This window comes from Diabrotica virgifera, chromosome 10, assembly GCF_917563875.1.
Source record: "Diabrotica virgifera virgifera chromosome 10, PGI_DIABVI_V3a".
NCBI lineage: Eukaryota > Metazoa > Arthropoda > Insecta > Coleoptera > Chrysomelidae > Diabrotica > Diabrotica virgifera.
The window spans coordinates 102,284,479-102,305,934 of record NC_065452.1 but is presented as its reverse complement, the minus strand read 5'-3'; the positions used below and the strand labels follow the sequence as shown (position 1 = coordinate 102,305,934).

General features: G+C 33.9%; 1 protein-coding gene across 2 annotated transcripts in view; it reads right to left on the bottom strand.

Moving 5' to 3' along the window:
* Window positions 1–449: 449 nt before the first annotated feature.
* Window positions 450–21,456, bottom strand: part of LOC114329727 (solute carrier family 12 member 6) — a 551,775-nt gene continuing 530,768 nt past the window's right edge. For both annotated transcript variants that reach the window (XM_028278912.2, XM_028278916.2), the window contains one exon: window positions 450–20,074. In XM_028278912.2, the coding sequence (XP_028134713.1) occupies window positions 19,983–20,074 (92 nt within the window). In that variant the 3' untranslated portion in view covers window positions 450–19,982. The remainder of the gene's footprint in view (window positions 20,075–21,456) is intronic.

Below are 21,456 nucleotides of genomic sequence, written 5' to 3'. Positions count from 1 at the left end.
TGTTGTAAATTTGGTTAAAGAAAGTAGTTAAGTAGGCAATGTTTTTCTCGTCCAAAAGTTTAAGTAGTTCAGCAGGGAGTTGATCTGGTCCAGGTGCTTTATTATTTTGGACTCGCTGTATTACTTTTATGACTTCTGATTTCAGTATACTGGGACAGTCTGCCTAACTGATTGTTACAGGTAGTATGTGTATGTGAAGCATCCTCAAAAAGGTCATTGATGTATATCTCCCAATTTTTGCACTGTTCGTGATCACAAATTTTCCGTCGGTGAATATGAGCATTTTTCAGTTTTATAATTCCGGAGGTATTGTGATGGAGGTTGAAACTGTCATGCTTTTTTGAGGTCTGCTATTTTTTTACAGAGTTCTTGAGCCAAACAAACTGACTTTTTTTCTTTAAAGCTTATTGAAAGACTTAATATAGTTAGACTAAAAAAATAAAACTACGTTTTTACTATTTAGGATTTTATTTCATGTATGTCCGATGAACACATTGTCAATAATAAAGATCAGATTACGCCATTCACACAATAATAGATATCTGTTAAATTAACTGGGGCACTAATAACTAAATAAAACTTTGGCACATGTTATGGCATCATGATATGAATCTAAAATAATTGAAAAATATAATTTTCGCAAATAAACACAAAATTTAATGTGCATGTTTTATGGTTTATCGATGAAATAACATAATCTGTATTTTTGAAACCTCTTACATATCGGCTGTTTCGATATGTAGCTGTACAAACATTTTTGTTCAAAATATGTATCAGTTTTATATTTGGGTATATTTGAGAGATATCGAAGCCCTATTTAACGTTGTCCTTTAATAAAAGGTCCCTTATTTTGATATAAATATGCATGCTTATATGTCAAAAGTGTCAAAATAAAGAATCTTTTATTAGAGGACGACGGTTTCGATATCTCTTTATTTATATTATTTTTTAATTAACTGCTATTTTTATATAGGTATTCTGAAGGAATCTTTTTAAGATCTACATAATTGTTTATGCCAACATAGAAAATGTATTTACTTAGTCGAATGGCGTTACCTGGGCGCTAGCTACTTTAGTGTCACATCAATATAAATAAATAGAATTTAATATTTTAAGGTACCTTTAAGGCTAGTCGAGATCACTAGTGCACTATATCCCTACACTTGCGCAGCTGCACGAAACATAGTTATGGATGGCCGTCCATTTTTAAAAGGAGTGGCAGAATCTTATATCAGATAATCGAAATAGTTCAATCTATCATCTTTAAACATATAGTCGTATATATTATATGGCCGTCCGATAGTATAGTAAACTACTATTAGCAGTTGTTTAGGTTTCACTAAATAAAACTATTTTATTTTCTTGTCCACTCTGATCAACATCAGTATTAAAATTAGTGATTCTTTGATATTTTAGTATCTATTAATTGAACATCAATTAATTCATGATTTAATTTTTTTAATGTGATTACCTATACCACATAATATATTATAATAGAATATTATGAGGGATGTTTGTTTTATATGTTTCACCGATTCTTGTCAATTTTTTATTGTTATTTTTAATTTTATTTTATTGCTTCTTGATATTATTGGAGTATTGAGTTAACAACAAGAAAATAGGAACGTTTTACTGAGAAACTTCTAAAATTATGTATATATATATAGGTATATATACATAACTTTTGACAATATCAGGTTAAAAGCTTTCAAAATTGTAATATATGATGTTATAAAACGAGACTGCATTAATTTATGCACCTTAAAGATCTATTTGACAGAGTAACTCAGATATATATTTGATCAAATAGATAATCCAATAATATGAATTCTGTGGTGAATGCACTTCAAAAATTGAACACACGAACCTTGTTCTCTTGAGAGAGAGAGAGAGAGAGAGAGAGAGAGAGAGAGAGAGAGAGAGAGAGAGAGAGAGAGAGAGAGAGAGAGAGAGAGAGAAGAGAGAGAGAGAGAGAGAGAGAGGGAGAGAGAGAGAGAGAGAGAGGAGAGAGAGAGAGAGAGAGAGAGAGAGAGAGAGAGAGAGAGAGAGAGAGAGATAGAGAGAGAGAGAGAGAGAGAGGGGGAGTAAGAGTAAGAGAAGGGATAGAGAAGAACCCATACAAAAAAAGATGTACCACAAACTAGAAGAACAACTTTGTGACACACAGTTTAGATTCCGCAATAACCTTGAAACCAAAGAAACACTATTTAGTACTCCGGTTATGGTACAGAGATGTGTTTTATTGACTTTTATAAGGTCTTTGATCGAGTAAAACATATTGAAGTGATAGCCATTCTTCAGCAAGTAGGTATTAATGATAAATATCTATGTATCGTTAAATATCTTTAGTGGTATCAACGTTCAAACATCAGGATTGACCGGGATAATTCTGAAGAGCTTCAAATACGAAAAGAATCAGGAAAAGGAAGTGATCAGAACAGTTAAAAATCGCAAACTGGATTATTTTTGCCATGTTATACGCCTATAAGAGAGATATCACATACTTCATTTAATAATACAAAGCAAGATAGGCGGAAAGAGATATAAATAAAATATTATTATTTAATAATACATAATTTATAAGCTGTAAATAAACTAATATACCCTGATAAATATAAAGATTGCTTAAGTTTCACTGCCAAAAACATAACTTAGCAAAAAAATTAACAAAACGTCAAATAAGTCTTATTTTGATAAATTATTGTCTATATATGCTAAAAATTTCTTGTTTCTCAAATTAAAATCATATACTTTTACATACTTTTAACCTCATTGTTAATGGAACAACCTGTGAAATATTTTAACATCTTCACCTAAACTATATACAGGCAGCTATGCGCTCAATGGGACGGCGTTTACTGGGCAACTCTAAAACAATCTAAAACGAGTGTTTCCCATAAAATTTGACACATAACCAATTTTAAATGGTCTCTGCTAGTCAGATATCGTTATGTTGTTTGCTAAGTAAATACCGTCTGTATAATATCATCCCTTGTACAGTAAAACCTCTATAAGGTGAAAACCTCTATATAACCCGCAAGAAATGCTGTAATGATTTGTACGATCACATAATATTACACTCAAGGAACTCCCGAAGAAAATAATGGTGCAATTATACTAGATCTTCAGATTTTGCCTGATAAATGCACACATTTTCCGAACAACTGGAAACAAAAATCATCCGTCTACTAAAACCAAGGAAGGATAGAAGAAGACCAGAAAGTTGTAGACCAATATATCTACTGGAATACCTAGAAAAAATATTGGAAAAAATACCAAAAAAAAAAAACAGGAATGGTTATTCTCGAGATAAAAAAAGCGTAGGATACAGTTTAGAAAAAGCCCTTATCTACAAGATGGGCAGAGCTAGTATGCCGTATCGAAGTATATGCAGCAACGTATGTGATGCATATTTATATAATAGAACATTTCAAGTTTCAGTAAATCAAAAGATGTTCAGAATACAAGAAGTTCAGGATGGGGTGTCTCAGGGCAGTATCATATCGCCCATTTTATACATTTTCGTTTCCGATTTACCAACAGATGCAAGAACAAATACAACCATCAACGCGGACGATACGGCAATATATACACCAGGAAAAGAAGACAGAAGAATTATCGAGACAGTAGAAAATCAGTTAGGAAGAATTTCGGAATTCAAGGATAAATAAAAGATAAAAATCGCCGGAGAAAATGCAATTTATCATTTTTACGCAGCATCAAAATCCACTAGTAGCAAAAGTCACGATGAGAGGAAAGGGATTCCAATCCAGTCAGAACTGAAGTTATTATCTAGAGTCCATATTGTGAGGTTTTACGCTCAGGACCAGCAACCCACAGTGTGTGGAAGTCCTACGTTGCCGTGATGTAAAATCAAGGAAAAGTTCAAACATCATATATTATTTTATACAAATATGTCGTCTTCTTCTTCTTCTTCTTCTTCTTATTTTTATATAGACATTACTCTGTCTGTTTTTCAATGTGCCTCCAGTAAGTTGTCATTCATCGTTTTCGTGGTCTTCCCACTGATCGTCTTCCTATGGGGGAACCGTCTCTCGCCGTCCTTAGTACTCTATTTGTTGTCATTCGGCTTATGTGGTCGTTCCATTCTACTCTTCTGCTTTTCACCCAGTTATTAATGTTGTCCACCTTGCATCTCCTTCGTATATCTGCACTTCTAGCTCTATCCCACATCGTCTTACCATCGATTTTTCGCAATGTTTTCATCTCTGCTGTTTCTAGCATTCTTTTTGTCCTTTCTGTATCAGGTCGTGTTTCTGCCGCGTATGTCATTATTGGTCTGATGACTGTTTTGTAAATTCTGCCTTTCACTTCTTTTCCGATGTTTTTATTTCTCCATATTGTTTCATTCAGGCAACCTGCGGCTCTGTTTGCTTTATTCACCAGATCTTCCACTTCTGTTTCGAGCTTTCCGTAGCTGCATAGTGTGATGCCTAGATATTTAAACTCCATGACTTGTTCTATTATTTGACCTTCCAGCTCTAATTTACACCTTATTAGATCTGCTGTTATAACCATGCATTTAGTTTTTTTGGGGAAATTAACATGTTAAATTTTCTAGCGGTTATATTAAATTCGTGCAGCATACGTTGTAAATCATCTTCACTTTGAGAGATTAGTATTGCGTCGTCAGCATAGCAGATTATTTTAAGTTGTTTTTCTCCCATTTGGTATCCTTTTTTTGTTCTCACTTTTTTTATTATTTCGTCCATGATCAGGTTGAACAACAGAGGACTCAGAGAATCTCCCTGTCTTATCCCATTGCCAGCTTCAATTGGGTCAGTTAGTTCTTCATCTACTTTTACTTTTATTGTGTTGTTCTGGTAGATATTTTCGATCGTTTTAATTATTCCTAGAGGTACCTCTCTTGCGTACAATAAATGGATAACGTCCTTTAATTTGACCCTGTCAAATGCCTTCTTAAGGTCCACGAAACATAAGTATGCCGGTCTATTCTAACGATTTTTCTTGAATCTGCCTCATTATAAATATATCGTCGGTGCATGATCTTCCCGACCTAAAACCTTGTTGTTCTTCTGCTAATGTTATAATTTTATTCAGTTTGTTTGTTATCACTTTGGTCGTTAATTTTAGTGTTGTGTTTAATAAATTAATTCCTCTGTAATTCTCCGGGTCCGATTTTTCTCCCTTTTTGAAGAGAGGTGTTAGGATGCTTGATGTCCATTCTTGTGGTATTCTGTTTTGTTCTATTATTTTTTGGATTAGTTTTAATAATTGCTTGGTCAGGTCTTGTCCTCCATACTTTAGGAGTTCATTCGATATTCTGTCCTCTCCTGGTGATTTTCTATTTTTTAATTTCCTTAATGCTTTCGTTACCTCTGCTTCTTCAATATTTATTTCTTCATTTGTTGTCACTTCAGGTGTTGGTGGTTCGTTATCGTTATCTTTAGCAAACAGAGATCGAAAATAGTCTGCCCAAGTTTCCTTCTGAATGTGTTTCGTTTTTTTTTTAGTTCGTTCATCTCTTTTCTTTGTCCTCTGATCATTCTCCATATTTCCTTTTGTGTTCCGTAGAAGTCGTGTTCCATCTGTTTTGAGAAACTCTCCCAGTGTTCTCTTTTTATTTGTCTGACTGATGTGTTTGTTTCGTTTCTAATTCTTTTATAGTGGTTGTATGCCTGTTGTGTTTGTTGTGTTCTGTATTGTAAAAAGGCTTTCTTTTTTTCTTCACATTTTATCTTCACTTCCTCTCGAAACCATGGGGTTTTCTTTTTTGATATATTGGTATTCGTTACTTTCCTCTCTCCAAGTGATTCTGTTGCTGCGTTAATTATGTTACTTTTGAGTTTTTCCCAGTTTTCCTCGATGTTATCGTTTTCTAGTATTTCGTTATCAGCAATCTTCTCTGATATTCTTTTTCTATATAAGGACTCCGTGGATTCCGTACTTAGTCCTTCGACTTTGATTTTTTTTGTGTTGGTGCCACTCTCTTAGGTATGAAGCATTTCATGGTGATTCTAATTTTAAATAATACTAGGCTGTGGTCACTACCTACATCTGCTGAGTTGAGGCATCTTACGTCAATTATTTTTGATGGATGTATATCTCTGTTAGTTACAACATAATCTATCATAGATCTTTGTCCACGGGTATTATTGAATGTATATTTGTGTTGGTCTTTGTGGTCAAAAAAGGTGTTGTTTATTCGAAGTTCGTTATTCGTGCAGAAGTTTATCATCAGTTCTCTATTTTCGTTTTTGACATTCTCATTATGTTTTTGTTTAATTCCAAGTATTACTTAGTTGCCTATTCGAGCGTTAAAATCCCCCAGTATTATCAACTTTCCTCTAACTTGATCTACTACTTGTTGCAATTGATCATAGAATATTTCCCTTGTTGTTTGGGGTTTACTATTTTCTGGGCCGTATACTCCGATGATGTTCAGGTCTTCCTTCTCCATTCTAATTTTTGCTGCGACAATCCTTTCTGATACATATTGACACTCTTTGATGTTATTTTGGTATATTTGGTGTATTAGTAAGGCTACACCCTCTTTGGCCCTGTTTTCTTTTGCTACTCCACTGTAGATTAGTATATATTCGCCCAATTTTGACTGGCCTTTTCCTTTCTTTTTGGTCTCCTGTAGAGCGCATATATCTATTTTTTTCTCTTTTAGCTCTTGGGTTATTTCTTGATCTCTAGTGTTAAGCGATCTTATGTTCCAAGTGGTTATTCTCATCTGGGTTTTGGAGGTTTTTCTCGTGTCCTTATTTCTTGCCGTGGTCGTCTTCATATTATCAATCCATATACAAATATGTAATTAAATGTATAAACATTTTCAATTTCTTTGCAACACAAAAATTCAGCAGCTGCATAATACTCTGGTTAAATCGGAGAGTGCAGGAAGAGTCTATACCGGTTTCGGAGGTTTTTTCCTCCTCATCAGTAGTCCGATATCCTCTTCTCTCCGATTTCCCCAGGTATCATACTTTGGGCCTTTCCGAATTGCAAAGAACGAAATGCCACGGATGTACTAGAGCCATCTACCGAAAAACAAAGTAAGTTATCAATCGAAGTAGCACAGAAAACGACAATAAATATAGTTCCCATACCACCAGATTGACCAGTTACAAAAATGTAACTATAACAACTTTATACCATTTAAAGTGTTTTCACCCCCCATATTTTGGTGGCTCAAAGCATGTATACTTGTAAGCAGCACTGATGCCGAAAACATTCTGTGATGTAACCCGGAAGGGCTTTGTTTAATATAAATACATATACCTTTTATAAAGAATTTGAATGGTTATATCTTTCCGGTCCTACTATATGGAGTAGAAGCGTGGACTCTAACTGAGGCTATGCTTAAACGCTTGGCAGCCTTTGAGATGTGGGTATACAGACGACTACTAAAAATAAGCTGGGTCGACAGAGTTAGAAATGAGGAAGTCCTTAGACGCTGAACCAAACAACACAACTGGTCAATATAATAAAGAGATGCAAGGTGGAATACTTCGGTCACATTATGAGACACCCTAAAAAATATGATCGTTTACATCTAATCATTCAGGGAGAGAATATGGTCCTGATAGAAGAAGAACATCATGACTGAAAAATCTAAGGAAATGGTCATCATCATTCAGAGCTGCTGTCAATAGTCACGATAGCGAAGATGGTAGCCAACATGATATTGAACGATCGATAACGGTCATGAAATTAAAAGAAGAAGAAGAAAGGATTTTAATTAATTTTTGTGATTTATGTTATACAGCCGACTGCAAGGAAATTCTTGTGGATTTTTTAAAGTATTTTGTGTTTCCCATGGTCTTTAACTTAGAGGTTCTACTGTATGTATATTATATACTGTTATATACATATATTATACGTATAATACACTGTATGGTGTCGTTTAGAAGTAGATGTTTAATAAAGTTTCAGACATTTAAAGATGACGTTTATCGACAAATAGTCACTATATTTTTAATTAAACTTCACAAGACATATCGTATATGTTTCAACTGGACGTAAATTATTTTAATTTTAATTATAAATAATTTTGAATTTTTATTTAATAAATTTCTATGCGATAATTTGTAATTCCTTTTGGATAACATAATAATTATTAACACTAGATAGTTAGATTTTAACAAATACCTAGAAGAAATAAAAATAAATATTTCTCTTTTTATACCATTTTGATTGTTGTATAAGTAGTACCTATTAATATTAATAACAATAATTAACATTTCTATAAATCACATAATTGTGTTATATTTTGTCAAAACATAGATTTCACTAAATATAGATATAGTGGAACCTCGATTATCCGTCTCCATTAACCGTCACCTCTGTTGACCGTCAGGGTACATAAGTTGTATTGACTACATAAGCAAAAATTGAGTCATCAATAATTCATTTTGTTTGAACATTTGACGGTGGCGATGTCAATGATGCTATTGCAACTGACAAAGATTTGCTTAAAGAAGCTAGAGAAGCTGTTTCGCTCATGCAACAATTCATCGAGTGGTATTCTCTACAAAAAGAAGCCAATAAAGTAGATTGCATGATCTTACGCCGATTGAGAAATTCAGCCGTTGCAGAATTTGAAGCAACAGTAAAACAAACAAAAATTTCAGAATTTTTTAAACCAAATTGATTCGATTGTCTTTCTTGTATTGCCAAACAAAACATATCAATAAAATTTGAGAGTTGTACTATGAATTTTTATTTTTTTTAATGTTCTGTTAGCCGTCTTTTCGATTATCCGTCATACCATTGGTCCGGTGCCCTGACGGATAATCGAGGTTCCACTGTATATGGGATTATTTTTAATCACATAGTTTTAATAATAGAAGAAAACATCTACAAACGAATCTCGTATTTTTCATTATTCTATAGTTTATTCAAATAATATATATTTTTTTATTTTTGATCGATTAGTTATTTGTATAATAGAAATAAAGAGAAATCATCGTTCGTAAACGATTTCTAACAAAACACACTTAATATGAATATACTAGTTCGTATTAGTATATAGATAAATATATTTGTTAAAACATTAAAATTCTTTGAATATTTATATTGTATATATATATATATATATATATATATATATATATATATATATATATATATATATATATAATAACTCTTTTTTATTAAAAACCTCTATAAAAGCATAAGAAAAATAAAATAAAATGCCTAACACGACAAAATGTACAATTTCTGCAAATTCATTATACTTTATTTCACGTTAAGAACAGAACGTTTGGCTTATGCAGATCAGTGTTGCCAAAACTCTCCGGCACGTGTTGCTACTAGTCTGCCAATATACGATTCATTATCGATACGATAGAAGCGGCATCGGCGCGCTTCTATCGCCCATAAGAAATACGTAGCCCTGTCTACGCAATGTTCCGTTCTTAACGTGAAACGCTCTATAGAAACTCTAAAGGTATATATAAAATGCAAGAATACCATGAACCTAACGTTATTGTCAGGTTTTTAGCCACAACGCCTCATTGTTAGTTAGGTTGAGAAGCATAATAAAACGGCCTATAGACGTCTCGACAGTGCCTTCCAACACGACTGAACTAATAGACGAGGGCATTTAGCACAAAATAAATAAATTTTTAAATACAGCACATAGAGACTTGCAGTTTTTTGCATTATGTTCAGGATGACGTCAGGAAAAAAGTCTACTATTCAAAAATGGGTATAAATGCATACTTGCACTGTAAAGTGCATAAAATGCATCCAAAATTTTAAGGGTCACTAAGTACTAATATGCCATCACAATTGACCTACGGAGTACCTGGTGCCCAGGGTCGCTACTAAGCCACGTCATCTTCTGGGGTTTCGAGATATTGCGGCACTAAATTTATGCTACTGGACTATTCGGGGGGTTTTTGAGGTGGTTAAACACGTATATTTGAAATCAAAACAGACCTCTGGATCACCTGGTGCCCAAGGTCATTGCAATGGATGTCATCTTCTGGACTTTCGAGGGCTTTCGGTATTAAATTGGTGCAAACGGATTACTCGGGGGTTTTTGAGGTCGCCAAACACGAATATGCCATCAGAATTGAATTCCGGAGTAACTGGTGCCCAGGATCGCTACTACGGCACTTAATATTCTGGAGGCTCGAGTGTTTTTGGCATTAAATTGATGTAAACGGATTACTCACGGGTTTTTTGGGGTCGGTAAACACGAATATGATATCAAAACTGAACTTCGGAGTACCTGGTATATTCGAATTTAGCGACCTCAAGAACCCCTCAGTAATCCATTTGCATCAATTTAATGTCGAAATTTCTCGAAACTCCAGAAGATGATGTCCCTTGCTGTGACCCTGGGCACCAGGTGCTCCATGGGTCTGTTCTAATGACATATTCGTGTTTAGCGACCTCAAAAATTCCTCGAGTAATCCATTTGCATCCATTTTATGCCGAAAACCCTCGAAACTCCAGAAGATGACGTGCTCTAGTATCGATTCTTGTCACCAGATACTCCGGAGTTCAATTCTGATATTATATTTGTGTTTAGCAACCTCAAAAACACGTAAGTAATCCGTTTGCATCAATTTAATTCCGAAAGCCCTCGAAACTCCAGAAGATGACGTCCCTTGCAATGATTTTGGGCACCAGGTGATCGAGAGGTCTGTTCTGATGGCATATTCGTGTTTAAGGACTCAAAAACCCCCGACTAATCCATTTTTATCAATTTAATGCCGAAATCTCTCAAACTCTAGAAGAGGACGTCCCTTGCAGTGAGCTTGGGCTCCAGGTGCACAGGGAGTTGGTGTTGATGGCACATTCGTGTTTAGCGACCTCAAAAACCCGTAAGTAATCCGTTTGTATCAATTTGATACCGAAAGCCCTCGAAACTCCAGAAGATGACGTTCCTTACAGTGGCCTTGAGCACTAGGTGATCCTAAGGCCTATCCTGATGGCATGTTCTTGTTTAACCACCTCAAAAACCCCCCGAGTAGTCCAGTTACATCAATTTAGTGCCGAAATCCCTCGAAACTCCAGAAGATGACGTGCCTTAGTAGCGACCCTGGGCACCAGGTACTCCGAAGGGCAATTCTGATATCATATTCGTATTTAGCGACCCCTTAAACCATTGAGTAATCCATTTGCATCGATTTAATGCCGAAAATCATCGAAACTCCAGAAGATGACGTCTCTTGCACTGACCTTGGGCACCAGGTGATCCGGGTGTCAGTTCTGATTGCGTAATCGTATTTAGTGACCCCAAACCCCCCCAAATAATAAATGTTGTTCCTTAGTATCCTGATTTTGACTTTATTTTTATATTTATGCAATTTTGGATGCATTTTATGCACTTTACAGTGCAATTATGCATTTCCACCCATTTTTGAATCGTAGACTTTTTTCCTGATGTCATCCTGAACATAATGCAAAAAACTGCAAGTCTCTAGGTGCTGTATTTAAAAATTTATTTATTCGGGTGTTTTTAGTGCTAAATGCCCTGGTCTATAAACGACAATTTTTGTTGGGGTGAGCTCTACACACGTCCGGGCTATACTATCCGACAATACTGAACTTCCCGACACACACGTGCTTCTACACACGTTCTAACCATTACTACAGTTAGTCTATCGGGCTCTCGGAATAGCACGGTTATATAACCAAATCGGTCAGCCAGATCGTCGGGGACAACTTTTTTTGTAGTACGCCTACACACACCAACAGTAGGGCCCCGACGTCGTCGGACGCGACAGTTGGGTGGTTAGTCGGGACGTGTGTAGGCCGTTTTAGTTTTGGTGCTTTATAACACTTGTACATACTCCTTATTGTAACAAAAAAGCAATCATTGTTTTTTGGCAAAATGTAACTAAATTGGACATTTAAAAATTAAAGGTTGAATATATTGTATAAAAACCTTTTGTTTTCAAAATTCAAAGTGGGACGACAGTAAGTTAACATTAAAAAACCTATCAACCCTTAAAAAAACAAAACAATGATATTTTATAGTGGATTTTGGTTTCAAATCGTTATCTATACAGTTTATACAACAATATTACAACTACACTTTTATAGTACCATGTCACATCCTTTAGACATCGCAAAACATAAAAAGTTCGTTTATTACATTAACAGTAACATAGTTCATCCGGAAGAAAAGTGTCACAACTCCGTAACTGCTCCGTGTTTTCCGTAACTGCTAAAATTTCTAAATCAAAAACGAAGAACATGGATAAGTGAATATTTCTAATTGTGTAAGAACCAAAACAAAAAAACTACCTGTATCTGATTTAACAAAGAAAAAAGATCATAATTTTGAGTTATGCCACTTTTCTTTTAAAATACTGGTCACTTTTTTAAACATTAACAAAGAATACTTAGGACACTTCTCGAAATACAACAGTTTTCGTGATAAATAACGATACGTTCACTTCGAACGTCAGAGCATAACTACAAAAGTGTCAATATTCAGGAATAAAAATAATCAGTTTACCGCCAAAAGAATAATGACACTACCGCCATCTTACGAAGTTGGAAGTAAAAAACTATGTGAAACTTTTCCTGAAATATTAACTTTTTGAGTTGTGCCACTTTTCTTCCGGACGAACGACATATTGTAGGGATATAAAGTTAAGCCTCCCCTTAACGTGCAAAGATTGGGCAATTATGTCTTTAGAAATGTAGACATATTACATTGCCATATGTTGTTTTTAAAATCAAACCCTTAACTATGAATCAGTATATCAGAGGGTTATTTTGAGCTGCTAATTACAATTTCATATATCGTTGTGTATTTGTGTTTTCCCTAAAATTTATCAAACCTGCCCCATTCATTCTGCACGCGGGAGTTAGTAGAAGTTAGGAACCTTTAAATTTTATAACATTACATAAAATTTTTATTGTTTTGTCTAAAAATATGTATATTAAAATGTCTAAAATTATATATAATAAAAATGTTGCATATTTTAAGGCCATGTCATTAAAAAATAGTAGATTTCTATAATAGTACATTAATTAGCTAAGAACAAAATATTTTTCAAGTTCATGCATCAAAATAAACACCGGGATGTATGAGAATCTAGACTTTCATTGTCAGGGTAAGAATTTTGAGAAATCTTTTCCAATTTTGTGATACAATGTTTTAAATTTTCAATAATTAACACAATATACTAACTGAGTAGATACAGGCATGTGAATACTTGTATAATTATAGTAGACGGATTTTTCTTCTTCTTTGGGCTCCCTATTCACTCCGGATGTTGGTAATCATCAATACAATACTTTGTATATATTGCACTAAATAACCCATACTTTTCCTTGTTTTTATGGTTAATAGTACTTCTGGTTTTAATATTCATTCGTCTGAGATCTTCCCCGTTGGAAAATCCAACAGTCCACAAGATTTTGAGAACTTTTTCTATACCCACATTTCAAATGCTTATATATACTTATACGTAGCATCTGGTGAGATACACAACACCAGACAACTAAACGAAACAATCATAACATGAGATAAGGCATTTATTATGTTGTTCTAAGCTTAGCGTTTTGTCACACAGTAACTTTTTCATCTTAAGAAATGCGGTGCTGACTGTTTCGGTTCTACTTTTTTTATGTTGTGAATAATCCTAGTCTTCATTCAGGATGTAAATGCTAAATATGTGAATCTTGGTACTCGTTGTATAAACTGATTATTGTCCTTAATATTGTGTGTTGGATGTTCAACTTGTTATAACATTTACTTCGTCTTTTTTATATTCCACGTGAATCCTTGAACTTTTACTCACTTGCTTTACAGCGTTAATAAATATTTGTAGTCTTTTTAGGTTATATGAGATGAATATGGTCTTATTTGCGTAGCCATAACTAACGTCATACGTTGTTTATGAGTTCCTCATTCATATCAACGCCGTTGTACTGTTTTGGTATACCAGTCGTCAACAACTCGCATTGATGCTCTCTTCAATATACACTAAACCTAGTAATTAAAATACTATTGCTCATGTAATTTACATTGTTATCGCCTTTTTAAGGATTGTCCTGTTTTTTGCCATATGCTTTATTAATTTCATTTTGTAGTTTTGCTTGTCCTGGTTCATTCTGATATGACATTGGAGACATAGAGACATGAATATTATATTGCCGGGATCTACAAAAAGAAATTCAACGCCAGGAACTTGTTCACCAAACCCCTGAAGAAATGGAAGATCAGTAATGGATGCGATCAGTAAACTCAAGTATAACAAAGCAGCACAGAAGAAACTGCTTCTTTTGGTCTGTAACAAAATATGTCATTCCAAGCAATGGCTTGACAACTGGACAAAATCTACAATACATAAAAACGGCAGCTTCTATAAATGCGACAATTATAAAAGACCGTCTCCCTTATCTCACATGCAAGCCAAATGATGCTACACCAAATCAATGGGAAACTTTTCTATCAATGGGAAAACAAAAAAAAAACTTTTCTACAAAGAGCAATATCCCATGAGCAATCAGGATTTACCAAAGGTAGAGGTACTCGAGAATACCTTCTGAACATAAGACAAATAATAGGAAAATCTAGGGTAATTAGTATCGCACAATACATTAGTTTTATGTATTATCGCAAAGTGTTCGACAGGATCAAATGGCAACATTTATGGCAGATACTAAAAGTAGTAGGCATATCACAACACTTAATTTCGCTTATAACTGAACTATATGAGCACACTACTGGAACAGTTAAAGTGCTTGACATACTCTCAAACGAATTCCATTCAGAAAGAGCTGTTAGACAAGGATGTATACTGTCTCCACAATTATTTAATATATAATATATTTATCCAGATTTACCCATACGGCTTACACTCCCTCTAAGGGGAAAATTGACTTATCCCAGATACCTACGGTATCAAAAGGATTGAGCTCTGGTGGGACTCTTTCCGTGTTATCGAGCCCTAGGTGACCTGGTATGCTGGTATTTCCCAAAAATTTTCGTACACATCTGGCCGTCGCGAGAAGTACAGCTTATACACATTTATTATTAAAATATTTATTATTAATATTTTATATAATTATTTAATATATTTGGGCAGCATACTATGAGAAGATCCAGCAAATAGTCAAGAAGAGTCAAGTGATCTCATACGACTGGTTGAAAACGAAAGTCAAATATTTGGTCTGCTGTTTTAAACATATCAAAGATAAAGATCATGATAAAGAATAGACAATTTAACAATTATCCACACATCTTCACGATTGACCGGTTTGAGATTGTGAGCCCATAATTATTCCTTGAATGATTGATCACAAACACTGGGTCACTACAGGAAGAAATAAGATGTAGATGTGATGTAGCAAAAGTCGCCATAGGAAAGATAATCGAAATCGAGTCATATTTAGTTCAAAATTAATTAAAGAATAGCACTAATAGTAAGTAATGTCAATTACTTTAATTACTTAGGTTATACGGCTTATGTACGTCACAAATGACATTAATATAATATCAATTATATTATACAAAAAAAAATGAGAGTTAAATTTAAATGAAGTAAACCGACTATATGAATCTTTGTACAGCTTGTCAAATATACGGTGCCACTTGGCGATTTTGTCTACTTGCGTAGAGAAAGACTGCGCATCGTAGGTGGAGCCTAATATCAATGCGGCCAAGTGTGATCGTATATTTGACAAACTTGTATGTTTGCTTTTTTCTTTCACATAAAATCTGATATGCTATTTTATTTCAATAATTACTTATATTCAAAAATTTCCAACAAGATTTGGATCACTTACAATTTATATAACGATCTATAACTTTTCTTTTTATAAAGTATTCAAGAAATTATTCGTCATTTCTTTGTTTAATTTTCATTAGAAAAAATTGGTTTTGATTATTTCTGTAAAAGTAATTATTACATCAATTAGTAGGTATGTAGTTATTTCACGATTATACATGTATAATAAAATTTGAGTAAGTTTATGGATATGTTATAAAGAGGTTTCTGATATACTGATTTTTGAGTTGGGGCTTGCATTAGGACGGAGAGAAATTTGCACCCCGTCATTATTAGAAGATTGTACATAATAAGATAAATACCTATGTAACATATTTAGTCTACAGAATTTATAGATATTTCAAAAATGGGAGGTAAATCGAAAGATTGGAGTATAAAAAATTTGCCAATATCCAGAAATCTCCGCAGAATAAAATGTTACTAAGAACTTACTAAATATTATATTTCTATCACTCATAATTTGACATTTAATACAGTAAGTATTCATTATTTATTAAGTTAATATTGCTCAAAATTCTTAGATTTATAGGTACGCGGAATACGTTTTTAAATTACCACCTAAAAAAATTATGCGAATTACTACATTTCATTTTACCAGCTTTAAAATGCGTCGAAACCAAGTAGATACTAATATTAAAAAAATCAATCATTAGTAAAACTCGTGTTAGTCAAACTAACGAAATATATAAATATTATTTGCTCAAATTAATATAATTTATGAAAAAACCGAAGTATCCTCACTACATTGCAAATAATATTTTGTTTCATATATTTTTTATACACAAAACAATATACAGGGTTGACTCCTCAAAAGAGTCCGTTCTGATATTTAGAAATATTCATTGGATTTTGAGGAAATGCTAAATCAGTTCGATTTTTATCCCAAAGGGATCTTTTAACGATATAGACATCTGCCATTTGTCATCACCCTTCCTTCCAGTACCTCAAACCCTTAATTTTAAATAGTGAATAGATCATGTGTGGCATATAATTGGACAGGTATTTGAATTGGACAGGCATATATTGAAAGAAATTTGCAAAAAGTTTAGTTATTTGAAGTATTTCTCCCGCCAACAAGATCCCCGATTTGACTCCTCTGGACTTTATAATCACTGTTTATAATATTACCAAATAAAAGCAGGCCCACTAAATGCAGCGATTTTAGACTAATCAGTTTGATGAGCCACACACTTATGACCCTTTTACGAATTATACAAAACCGAGTATTCCTTTTGTGCGAAAGTAGAATGGGTAATAAGCAATTTGATTTAGGAATGCTCTAGGACCTAGAGGGGCACTATTTTGTATTTGTATACGCGTTCTCTTGCAAAAAAGTTGTAAGTTTCGAAAGAACGTTCATGTTGGTTTCATCAACTTCGAGAAGGCATTTGACTGACTACAACACGATACACTTTTTGGTTGCCTGAGAGCAGCAGGACTTGACCACTGCGATATAACACTGCTAAAATATTTATATTACAATCAAGTAGCCTCTATCCAAATTGGAGATGGTCGTACTGAAAAACTACCCATCAAACTAGGAATACGACAGGGTTGTGTTTTGGATAGCAGGCAAGAGGGAGTAAGACTGTCAACAATATCAGGTACGCTGATGATACAGCCGTTCTTGCAAGAAATTTGCAAGATCTCAAGAACTGATTAGTAAATCCAACCAATAAAGCAAGTTATCGGACAGGCCTTAAAATGAACATTTCAAAGACAAAGTGGATGGCAGTGGGAAAGATTAATTAATATAGATCGAGGTTTGCTTTCTCTTAATGGAGAGGAGAAAGTAGGTACATGTAAACCATTTTAAATTTTAAATTATTTCGCGTAGCAGCTAATAGAGACAGATTTCAGGAAATTGTAAAACATGATGACGACCAACGTCTGAATATGGACATGGCACCTAAAGAAGAAGATTAGTTCATGTAGTTGTTATTACAATTTTTCATAATGCGCCCGGGGTAGACTAATTAGACAGTAGACATTTTTCACAAATTTTTGTGTTTCTTCTCTTGTTAGTATACTGACCATGCTTGTGCTGTCGATATTGCCTGAGTAGCGTCTTATTTACTCTTATCAAAATGCTGGCTCCGCTCCATGTTTGTGCTGTGGCTTGTATTGTTTCCAGATCAATTTGTCTCACAAATTACCATAATGTCGATATTTGTTGTTTTCATATCTTTTAGGACATTACTGAGTTTTCCAACTGCATATAAAATGCGCATGTTCCATGTCACTATTCTATTTCGTAACTTCACCACATACAGTCTGAAGATCTCGGGTGATTTACACGTACCTAACACTGAGGACCATTTTTCTTTTTCTCCTGAGAGTTACGTAAAATTGAAGTAAATAGATATGAGCAGATATAGATAGGTCATATGAGTAACCAGAATTTTGCTTTTTATGATGCTCCTCGTAGGTTCCCGTTACTTTTGATGGTTCAGAATTGGTTTTCGGAAGCCTCCTTTTATAACCTGGTCGTACTTAGCCAAATATTCCCAAATATTGTCAAATATCAGGGTGGACGATTTTCAGTGGCCAACCCTGTACTTGACTAATGAAAATAGTATTAATATGTATATTGTTTCGTGTTTAAGAATCAAATCTAGAATAGATCGAGACAATTCAAAATCCTCTGTTTGTTTATCACGAGGACAATGTACTAGCACGCCTTGAATTCTAGAAGAGTTCTAAGATATCCTAAATTATGCGCAGTAAAAAATATCACCACACATTCTTCTTTTAAGTCACGTATCTACTATGTTCGCGAACCTCTTGCGCTCCGCTCTCCCTAGAACTGCTCCAATGGATACGGCATGCACACCTCTACATATAAACCGCCACCGATTGAAGCGCTGAGGCGGAGCGCGCACCGTTGCCCGGTCCGGGAACGTGAACGTATCCACTTGTGGAACAGTTGCAGGAGCTCGGAGCGCAAGAGGAATGCGAACATAGTGGATACGTACCTTTAGGATCAAAACATCCCAAGATGTGCTAGTACACTGTCCTCGTGATAAATGAACATAGCTTTTAGAATGAGATAATGAGGATTAAGTTCACGTGAAAACCCTGTTTGAAGCAAATTAATTTATTCTGGAGTTTGGGAGTATATATTATATTTGTGTGTGTTGTGTGTCTTTGTGTATGTGTAAATGTGTAAATTCTTGAAATATGAATAATTTTTTTAATCAGTTATATCAGTAGGTATGTCAATAAGCCAAATTTTTGTTCGCACAATGGAGTTTAGTCAATTTCGCAGTTGACATCAATAGACATCTACGCATACAACTAATTAAATTATTTATAGAACGAGGACATCGAAACGTCATAATTTTAGAAAAAAATTAAGTATGTATAAACAGATCAGTATAATTATGTGCTTAAATCTCTTGGTCAATGTACATGACTTATTGTTTAGTCTATAAACCAAATTGCTTCATTCACTGCGATAAACGTTTTTTTAGACACAATGTACGCATTCGGCATGACGTTAAAGATCTATTAACATACATTAAAACCAACAAAAAACTAAGAGTACGCTTTTATATATAGCTATACTTTCCGCAGATAGCTGTGAAACGAGTTAAAACTTGTTATGTACTTGTTTCCTTTCATCAAACATTTCTTTCTGTTGCCATTCTCACATTGTATGGTATTTTACTGCGAAAGTATCTATAGAGTGGCAATAAAAGTCGATAGTTACAATCAACAAGGCTTCAGTGGTATTCGAAATAGGAAAATTTACATTTTGAATATCTCCATTCAATATAAGATTTTTCAAAAAAATTTGGAAAAAGAAATATTTGATAGAAAAAACAAGTGTACAATATTACACTATAAGTGTACGTGTATAATAACTATATATCCTAATACATTCTTATCTAATACGGTTAGGAGCCGTATTGCTAAATCTCCTGTTGTAGGAAAATGAGCACTTAAGTATTTAAAATTTCATTTTGATTTGATACATATTACATTGGTTTCAAGAATCACGGAACCTAGTAAAACGATCGTACTAGGTTAAATGTAATCTAAGACATTAAGAAGAATAAATAATTGGTGTAATCACTAATTCTGTTTAACATACTAAAATACTGTTAACGTAATTACGTCATCGTCATTTCAAATAGGTAGTTAATGTTCTTTGATTTGTTGTTAGTTGAAGTAGTAGTGGTAGTGTATTTGTAGACATTTGACGTCGCGTCGTATGTTGTAGAACAATTACGAATAAATTGTTATTACTTCTCTTCCGCCACCTCGCACCATTAAAACTCTTTCTAAACCTTCTGTTAGAACTTCTAAAAACTCCATATCTGTAAAAATAAAATTATCAATACCGCCTTCCTTAAAAGGAACCTCAACATTGTTTAATTAAATTTTGTTTTTTCGTGTCATGGAAGGAAACTCAAGTTTTTTTTTTATGGTGGGATGGACATTACGAAGCTAGAGAAGGGATTTTGTTCCAGTGATCTTGCCAAGACACTATAGGATGTTACTTTTAAAAAACGACTGTAAATCTGTATATAATTGTATTAGAAGAATCTGTATTAGAAGAAGAGACTTGTATAGTATAGAGGTCGGCGAGTTCGTTTCCAGGGATTCCCACATGAGACGGGATCCAGGGCCCTGATTCTAATTCAAATTTCGATTCAAAACAAGTCGCAATCAATATGGCGACGTTGAAATGCGACTGTGCGAGCCTTGTGGATTTTAGTTGAACTAACGAAATGATGTCACAAAATAGCGACTTATCGAAATTAATAGCGACTCCAAAAAAGTGGTTGATATTATAATTTCGAGTCAAAATTATTGTGACACGGACATGAATGAATATGAATGGCCGAAAGCGAGGTTAGGTTTAGTTTAGGAGATGTATTTTGTTTGATTCTTGCAAGGAAAACTAAAGCAAAAGGTATTAATATGGCTGAGCTTTATGGAAATTTGCTGGTTTTGGAGGAATTAGATAGAATATTATTAAATTAGAAATATAATAATTGAGAATTTCCACAACGTGAATTATCAACACAATGAAAGATGTAAGGTAATAATCTGGGAAAATTAGTATAAAACAAGGAAAATTATGTACCAGCTATTTTATTGCTGGACACGCTGAAATCAAATCTTAAGATTTCATATATTAGTAATATAGCTATGCAAAGTCCTCAGAAAGTGTGCTATTTGGTTTATAAACAAATTAGCGCTCCGAAATCTTTTTTTCAATGATTGCTCTGTAACTCAGAAGATTTTAACGTTAAACCAAAAACACTCACATAAAAATTCACTGTAATTTAATTCTGCACATAGATATTTTTTTCCGATTTCCTTCGGCGGAAATTTTCCTCGAAAAATTCGGATTTTCCAAACAAAATCTTTAATTTTCAACTCAAATTTTAGGAAAGTAATTATTTATCAATAATTAAATAACTTGGTGACATAAATCTTTTTTTGTTGTTGTTTGTTGCCTGTTGTTTATAACTCTGTCGCAAATGCCGGTCAAATTTGACCGGTTATACCTGGAACCACTCCTCGCAATTCAATTTTTTTTCTTCAAAAAGGGCACAGAAGCCGTGCCCTTTTCAACAGCGTTAACTTAATTTAATTTAATCTAATAATATTTTCTGAGGGGTTCTATTTGTTTATAAGCCAAAAAATTGTTTCTTTATAAAATTCCTGAGATTGCTCAAATAGTCCAATT